This window comes from Pteropus vampyrus, unplaced genomic scaffold (assembly GCF_000151845.1).
Source record: "Pteropus vampyrus isolate Shadow unplaced genomic scaffold, Pvam_2.0 Scaffold570, whole genome shotgun sequence".
In the NCBI taxonomy this organism is placed as follows: domain Eukaryota; kingdom Metazoa; phylum Chordata; class Mammalia; order Chiroptera; family Pteropodidae; genus Pteropus; species Pteropus vampyrus.
The window spans coordinates 344,297-353,119 of NW_011889351.1; the positions used below are offsets into that span (position 1 = coordinate 344,297).

At 35.9% G+C, this 8,823-nt stretch overlaps 1 protein-coding gene and 1 pseudogene across 1 annotated transcript in view; both read left to right on the forward strand.

The window, feature by feature from the left end:
- The window catches only part of LOC111733461, an 8,675-nt pseudogene extending 3,388 nt beyond the window's left edge, over positions 1–5,287 (forward strand).
- Positions 5,288–5,885: 598 nt separating this feature from the next.
- Positions 5,886–8,823, forward strand: part of FBXO47 (F-box protein 47) — a 26,616-nt gene continuing 23,678 nt past the window's right edge. Inside the window, exons 1-2 of the mRNA XM_011384302.2 lie at positions 5,886–5,996; positions 8,264–8,470. Of these exons, the coding sequence (XP_011382604.1) occupies positions 8,290–8,470 (181 nt within the window). The 5' untranslated portion in view covers positions 5,886–5,996; positions 8,264–8,289. The remainder of the gene's footprint in view (positions 5,997–8,263; positions 8,471–8,823) is intronic.

An 8,823-nucleotide genomic window follows, 5' to 3' on the forward strand; every position in this document is an offset into this window, starting at 1 on the left:
TTGTTGTTTCGTAGGATGAACACAATGGTCTGAAAAACTACTTGTGATATGATGAACAGACAACTTCAGTACATACACTATAATTCTCCTTTGTATAAGTGGATGAAAGGAGAATGTGCCCTCCTTTGGGGTGTATTAAAGTTTTGCTGTGGCTAGTCCAGTCCCTTACAGAAATTGGGCCACTTTGTCCTTTGGTAGCATTCAGCCCATTAGCTTCCTTTGCCTTTTCTCATCATCAACAAAGGAATAATACATAAACTACAACCAAGAAAAAGATCCTAACATATTTGACAAAGGAAGCATTTTTCTAGGACAAAGCACTAAGTATTTCTACTATTATATCAGAAAGTGAATAGGGTTTATCATGAGGGATCAATGGGCCATTTGGCTGAGCCCTTAGTCACAAAGGACCTCCAATTTAGATCTTTGGCCTCATCTCCAAATGAGTTTGGGATACAGTCACAGAGAGACATAAACAAGATTAAATGAAGACGTTTGTTATGCTGCTTTAAGTATATGTCCCAATACCAGACCACAAACTTCCTGTAGTGCCCTGTGAGTTAATAATTGTTATACCTATTATTATCTTGTGACTCGCAGTTATATTGCATTGTTTTTCTTGGTTTGGCATTCTAACTTATTAAATGCAGATATTTAAAAATTTGTTACTAATTTTATAACATGGCTTTGGTGTTTCTTCATTTTGTAATAAATCCCAACATTTAAAAATTAGGTTGCCAGATTTAACAAAGGAAAATACAAGACACTCAGTTAAATTTTCATTTCAGGTAAAACAAGTAATTTTTAGTGTGAGTGTTTCCTATGCAAAATTTGGAAGATACTTGCACTAAAAATGTGTCCGTTGTTTATCTGAAATTAAAATTTAACTGGGTGTCCTGTATTTTATTTGGCAGCTCTATTAATGGAAGTACCCAGCTTCTCCACCTCTGTGTATCCTGCAGTGGATGGAAAAGAAATAACATTTATTGAGTGCCTACTATGTTTGAGCCAAGAGCATTACGATTTGTGATTTCATTCAAACCTTGCAACAATCCTATGGGGAACATATTATTACTCCTTTTGACAGTGAATACAAAGTTTGAGCAATTTTTTCAAGGTGAGACAGCAGACATAAGATGAAGAATCAAATTCAGGTTGGCTTCCCAAATTTGTACCTTTATCCTGGCAGTGTACTTCCCATCAGAAAACTTTCACATGGCCTTTTTGCTTTTTTTTTAAGGTTTTAATCAAAAAGGGACAGAGTTCCAGGAATACTCCAAAGGCTTTTCTATCATAACTTATTATTTTATATGAAATATTACATTTTTTCATAACATTGAATTTCTATGCCTTGAGTGTAAGGTAATTGGAAGTGAAATTTGCATAGTCAGACATATTTTAAGAAATTTATTTCAGTGAAGAGTTCTGCCTTTGGAAGTTCAGGTAATCTCTTTGGATTTACAATTTCTTCATTTGTAAACTGAGGGTGTTCTGTGACAGCTGAAGGGCTTGCCAGTTTTCTACCTATGGTTTCCACACCTGATTGGAGAAAACATATTAAATCTTACACAGTTCTCTGCTGCCACCTGCTGGAAAAATAACAGCACCCATTTCTGCTTGAAATGAGCTTTATCCAGTAACCTTGATCCTGTGAGTTTGTTTGCTTAGTAATTTCAGTCAATTAATGAGAATTATAGTTTTCTGAGCTTTCCCAGTTTTAGTGTTTTCAATTTATAAAGCATTCCAAATGAGTCAAGGCTGAACTCTGACCATCTAGAAATTAATTTTTTAGCAGTTTTTTCCACCAGGGAATATTATTCATACTTGCCAGTTCTTTGGCAATGACTGTCCTGCCAAATCTACTCACACGGAATTTGCTTTAATTGCCTTTAGTAGTGCATTCATGAGATCTGATAGGAAGTATTTAATAAAACAACAAAAAAATTTTTCTTAAAGTATCTCTTAAAGGTTCTCAAACATTTCATTTTTGTGCTTCAAAAAGACAAGTATACAGTGCTCATCTACTTTCACACATGTGCACACAACCTGGAATATATACACATATGTTTTTTTAAAAAATCTGACTGCTTTATGCCTAGAAAGTATAGATTTTTTTTAACTGGAAAAAAATTTCTAAATTAAAGGCTAAGGGCTGGCCTTGATTTTTTTTTACATATAGACTTATTTTTTAAAGCAGTTTTAGGTCCACAGCAAAGTGAGTAGAAGGTACAGAGATTTTTTTTCTCCTTTTTTTTCCTGCCCCACACATGCACAACCTCCCCTATCATCAACACCCACCACCACAATGGTACATTTGTTAAAATTGATGAACCTATGTAGACAGATCATTGTCCCCCAAAGTCCATAGTTTACGTGAGGGTTCATTTTTGGTGATGTATATTTTATGAGCTTTGACAAATGTATAATAAGATGTATCCATCATGATATTATCACACAGAATAGTTTCACTGCCCTCAAAATCCACTGTGCTCTGCCTATTCATTCCTCCCTCCTCCCTAGCCCTTGGCAACTACTGATCTTTTTATTCTCTCCATGGTTCTATCTTTTCCACGTGTCATGTAGTTGGAATAATACAGTATGTAGCCTTTTCAGATTTGCTTCTTTCTCTTGGTAATATCCATTTAAGATTCCTCCACGTCTTTTCATGACTTGATAGCTCATTTCTTGTTAGCACTGAAAAATATTCCATTGTCTGGATATACCACAGTTTATCTATTCATCTACCAAAGGACACCTTGGTTGCTTTCAAATTTTGGCAATTACGAATAAAGCTGCTATAAACAACCGTGTGCAGGTTTTTGTGTGAACATAAGTTTTCGACTCCTTTGGGTAAATACCAAGGAGCACAATTGCTAGATCATATGGTAAGAATATGCTCAGTTTTGTAAGAAATTGCCAAAGCATCTTCCAAAGTGGCTGTACCATTTTGCATTTCCACCAGCAGTAAATGACTGTTTTTATTGCTCCACATCCTCACCAGCATTTGGTACTGTCAGTGTTTTGTATTTGGCCATTCTAATAGGTATATAATGGGATCTCATTGTTATTTAAATTTGCAGTTTCCTGATAACTTATGGTATGGGATATCTTTTCATATGCTTACTTGCCACCTGTATAACTTCTTTGGTGAGGTATCTGTTCAGGTCTTCTGCACATTGTTTAATTTCTCATAATTGAATTTTAAAAGTTCTTTGTATATTTTAGATGTCTTTTATCAGATATGTTTTTTATAGGTATTTGCTTCCAGTCTGTAACTCATCAGCCTTAATTTTTAAAACAATTAAAACCACTTTCCAAAATTCCCATCATAATGCTAAAAGCGAAGCCCAAGTAATTCAATCATAAAATATAAAATATGAGATTGATTAAATTTATTGCCAGTTGGGGATCATTTGGATTTAGAGAGTGGGGGCCAATATCGAAACCCTTCATATCCCAATCTATAATGTTGTAGCCGCCAGCCCCCGAAAGACACACAGACCACCAGAAATCAGTGAGTTATAAGAAACACACTCTTTATTCAGGCAGCTGGGTCTGCCAGGGTTACGCAGACCCCAAATTAGCCCTGAATGTAGAAGTACAGGGTTTTTAAGCCCCAAATGTAGAGGTACAGGGTTTTTAAGCCCCAAATGTAGAGGTACAGGGTTTTTAAGCCCCAAATCCCATTCCTCATTCTGTCTTAAACACAAAGGTCTATTTTTCTCCTATTCACTACCTGTCAACCCACAGGTCGGGTGTGCAAGTGGGGGTACAGAAGCAGAAAGCTTATTTTTAGAATGTTATGTTCCCATGGGTGATAGCCTATGTTCCCATGGGCGATAGCCAAGCAGTAATTTTCCAGCCAACACAATATTATCTCAGGGTTTTATCACTCCATACTCTCTTGATTTTCTCCAGTTTACTCCACTGGATACTCCTTTTCAATCTCCTTGAGAACTTGTCCTCCTTGTCCCAGCCTCTGAATGTTGATATTCCCCTAATGCAGAAAACTCTTAAATTTTTGTCTTCAGCCCAGAGGTTTTCCTCCAACCTCCGGATTTGTAAATGCAACTGTTTCCTTGACATCTTCATCTGAATGTCTCCTAGACATAACAAACTTACTATCTGCAAAATTAAACTTAGTTTTCCACAAGAAAAACTACTCCCCACTTACATGTCTCAGAAAATGAGATTAATATCCACCCACTTATCGAAGTCAGAAACCTGGGAATCATCTCTATCTCCTTCCTTTCCCTCTGCCCTGCCCCATCCAATCCATCAGCAAATTTAATTACTTCTATGTCTAAAATGTATTTCAAACCTATGTCTTCAGGGCCAGCACCCTAGTCCTGCAACAACATCCTAATAGCTATCACCTCTTTCACTCTTACCTGCTTCATTCATTATCTACATAAAAGCCAGAGCAATCTTTAAATGATATAAATCATATCACTCTGTTAAAACTCCTCGATATCTTTCTATGGCATTTTGAAAAAAACCTAAACTTCCCGCCACTCAGGATCTTTGTATCCATTAGACATTTCATTCCTGGCCCACTGTATAAGGGCTGAGACCTTGTCAAGGAATCTATGAAAAATGTTGGGGGGGGGCATGGGGAGATTATGGGGGCGGGGACTGGCTCCAAAAAATACAGGGTCAAACTTAATAAATGTTTGTGACTACATAACATAACAATATGTTGTTAACTAATCCTAAATTTCAACTCAACCTTTATGTAGTTATTTATATTTTTTATTTTAACGAGGAATGTGGGTACAGGTTTTTGTTAAATATAATGTGGTGCGGGTCCCCAGAAGCAGGAGTATAAAAGACCTACAGGGGTTCTAAAATGGCCCTCATTTAGGGCCTTTATATAAGGTCCTGCATTTCTCCGTCCATGCCTCTCTCTCTATGGTTTCCATGATGCCACTCTCCTACTTGCTCCTAAACTCAGCCAGCAAGACTTGCAAATTCCTAGACTGTACCAAAATCTTTCCCGTTTCCTACCCACCCATCAGTCCTCATCCTGACTCCTTCTCATCTATTAGTTCTCAGATTAAATGTAGCCATCTCAAAGGACCTTCCTGACCAATCTAACTAAAGTAAGCCCACATGCACCCCCTTACCTTCTTATTTTGTTGCTTTATTTCCTACATAACTTTCCTCTCCATCCATAGTTTATTTTATTTTGTGTTTATTCTATCTTTCCCATTAGACTAATAAGCTCCATTAAGGCAAGAACCTTATATCTTGTTCTCTGTTGTATCCTTAGGGCCTACTCCAGTGAGTGGCTCAGTACAAGCTTCAATAAATAGCTTCTGAATGAATGAATAAATGAATGAGAACTTAATCATCAAGGGAGGAGGACCAAGCTAGAAAGATTTGTCTTGGACTCCATTTTAAGAGGCAGGAGGCATCCATCCTCCTTCCATTCTAGGTACCCAGATAGGTTTCAAAAAGGAATATTCGGAGAATTTTTCCAACAGAAATGTTAATGAAAGCTCTTGTAACTTACCCTATTGGGGTGGGGATTGGCTTAAAATTGGTGGTTTGAGGCAGAAGTATGGCTCCCCAGGTTGATGATCGTCCTTTGCACCCTCCCCTCCCCGAGACTCTAATGGCTCCACCCCTTCCGGTCCACAGCATGAAGCAAAAGGTGGCTTTGGCCTGGTTAGGGCGCCAAGAACCTCATCATCGTTAATTATTCATGAGGGAGGAAGGCATTATGGGAGCCTGAGGTTCTTATTATTCGTAAGGGGGCGGGGCCTCTTTCTCGCTGGGGCTCCTGGGAGGATTCTAAAATCTTCGCGAGGCCACTGAGGCGCCTGGGAGGCGGGAGCACGGCTTCAGAGCGGATTAGAGCGGGATTCTCTGTCTCTTCCCGGCTTGAGGAGATTTTTTTTTTTTTAATTTTAAGAAATTTGAGGTCGGTGGGGCAAAACGACTAAATTTCATCTTCCTGTGATTCTTTAGCTGGAAAACTGTCAAAATCTGTGGTAAAAAGAGATTTGTTTCCCCAATATTTTCTTGCGGTAGTTTCAACTTTTGGTGGACTAAAAAGGGTAAAAGATGTATCCCAGTGTGGTTTGATTCTTATATTGGCCAGTTTCTCTTTTATAGCCTTACTAGTTTACCTCTTGGAGATGTTTTGGGCTAATACACGAGCAGATGGGGTGGGTTTCTTCAAAGGGTTTCGTAGATGAAACAAAATCGAAATTCCGGTGAATTGTTGTGGGCGGGTTTTTCTCTGAAAGATGCGCAAGAGGGGGCCGGAGTTCATCCTAGAGGGCGAGGGAAACCTTTCACGATTAGTCAAAAAATGAGTGGGATGGAACGGTGGCCTCGAAACATTTTATTATTATTATTTTGGTCCGGGGTTCTCCTCTAGAGCAGTGAGAGGAAACCAACAATAATTTGGAATTACACCTTGAAATTTTTCGGAAAAACCTACTATCTCCCCCAAAATATTCAGGTCTGAATGAAGAAAATAAGAAATTGTGAAAAGAGACTTCAGTTTTAAAAGAATTGGAGCCATTGTATTTTAATTCTCTCAGAGGTTTAAATATATGTATACTCCGTGGATGACAACACTAAAGTCCCCTAGTCCCAGGTGTCAGTCTGAAGAGCCCACTAGCCCCACCCAAGTCCCTCTTTACAAGTTCCTTAGAGAAGCAAAACAAATCCTAGGCCAGATTTATATTTTATTATAATGAAAATGCTTTAAAATGCCTGCTGTGAGGGAACAAAAAACCAAACTCATGGATTAAATAAAGATTCTTCCATGTGGTGGAATTATATGCAGCCTTCAAAATAAGTAACTTGTAGAAGTATATCGGCATGGAAAGAAATTGCAATTTAAATTACAATTACAATTGAAAAAGCAGATTACAAAACAGTATGAACAGTGATCCCTTTTTTTGTTATAAGAAATATATATGTATGAAATTCTAGAATGATATAAACCAAAGCATTTATAGCAAGCAAATTTAATCTTTTTTGGTTTGTTTTGCTGTATTTTGTAAACGCTTTGACAATGCACATATGTTACTTGAATAATTTTAATGATTATTTAAAAATATCTACTAATTTAAATGCTCACTGAATGCTGAAGCAAAGGTCTATGGTATGATCTTAAAGGAGATTCCCAGTATGCTTTTCACTAAGCATAATATTTCTTGGCCATGTTTTCAAATATGTGACTGATTGTAAATTGATATAAGTTGATATGGAACCTTTTAAGGTGAATAAGTAACCCTGTGATTTTAGCAATTTTCTGACAAAAGGAAAAAATGCGTTTTGGTCAGATATATTTGTAACTCTTTGATGAAATGTCTTAGTTGTTACTTCAGAAAGAAGGAGCTGGAGTTGTGGTTATGCATATGTATGTGTACATGCATATATACAATAGTGACACAAAACGATGACAATGTGTATGATAAATAATTAAAGAATTATTATTTAGAGTAAGTAAATTAGTGATTTTAATAATTTCCCTCTAGGAATTGTTCATTTTGAAATCAAGTTGTGTAGGATCTTCCTGAGATCTATCAGTATTATTAACCAAGAGTGGAATTGAGGGGGAAATTATTATTCATTTATTTATTCGAGTCATTAATTTTCCAAGACTTTAATTTCACTGCTTCTGTGTACATTATACAGCAAAAATTGATAATAGTAATACCTTCTTAATCTGTTAGAGCTAGTAAATTTTAAAAGCTCTAAACTTAGTCTCAATTTTTTATCTTTTTGATTTTATTGTTTCTAACAAAAGAACATGTCAGTACTCAGTTTTAAAAAAATAGAAAAATAGTACCACAGAATTTTAATGCTACATTAATACTTTGATTTTTTTTAGAATGTGGATTGTAAAAGCAATATACTAATTGACAGATACTGAATGTATTGAATTTGTTATATCATTTTCTTTTGTATTCAGTCTTTTACTTTGTAAAGATTTTGCGTATTTCTTTTCTTAGAATATATCTCATCCAAACATATGTCTCATTTTCTACTAAAACTCTGAATCTATCTAGAGTATTTGGCTAAGAAAGAAAAGATTTTTAAATATTTCATGTCATGCTGAGATGAATAATAGACTCTACTAGTGGGAACTCCATAAATCAGACATCATATTAAAAGTTTTGTAAATATAAAGAGACAGCAATTGCCTATCAAAATATCAACCTCTTCATTTAAAAAAACAACTCTTCATTGCTGTAACTTCCTTCCTTTTTTGTCTTTTGTACTTTGTTTTTTTAAACAGGATAAATTCACAAGATAAGAAAAAGGATGGCATCTAGAATAAATACCAGTTTCACTTTGATTCCAAACCAGAAATATAGACGTAGCAATCGTCGATCCAGCTGTTTTTCCAACAACCTTGACTCAGATTCTCAGCCCTTATCAACACTTGGAAATTTTAAAGCCTTGCCATTGGAAATATTCCAAATAATCTTAAAATATTTGTCAGGTGAGGTTTGGGGATTATAAGTAGGCTACATATACACTCAAATATTTTTATTTTCCCCCAAAACTAGTTTGTCATCTTAGGCTAGAATTAATGGTGTTCACATAAGTTAATTTTCTAAAGTTTCATCATTGTTAGATAAGGGGTACAATGAGAAAGTACAATACTCAAACTCTTAAGGCATGCTTCTAGTATGACATGGTAACTTGACCGTTACATCTCAAAATGTTTTTTTTCCAAAATATTTTTAATTCATTGAGCTTTGGATTTAAAACAATTCTAAGATTCTCCCCCTTTCCCCCACTTTTATTATTTATTTTTATTATTATTTAGTATTATTATTAATGAGCTAACTT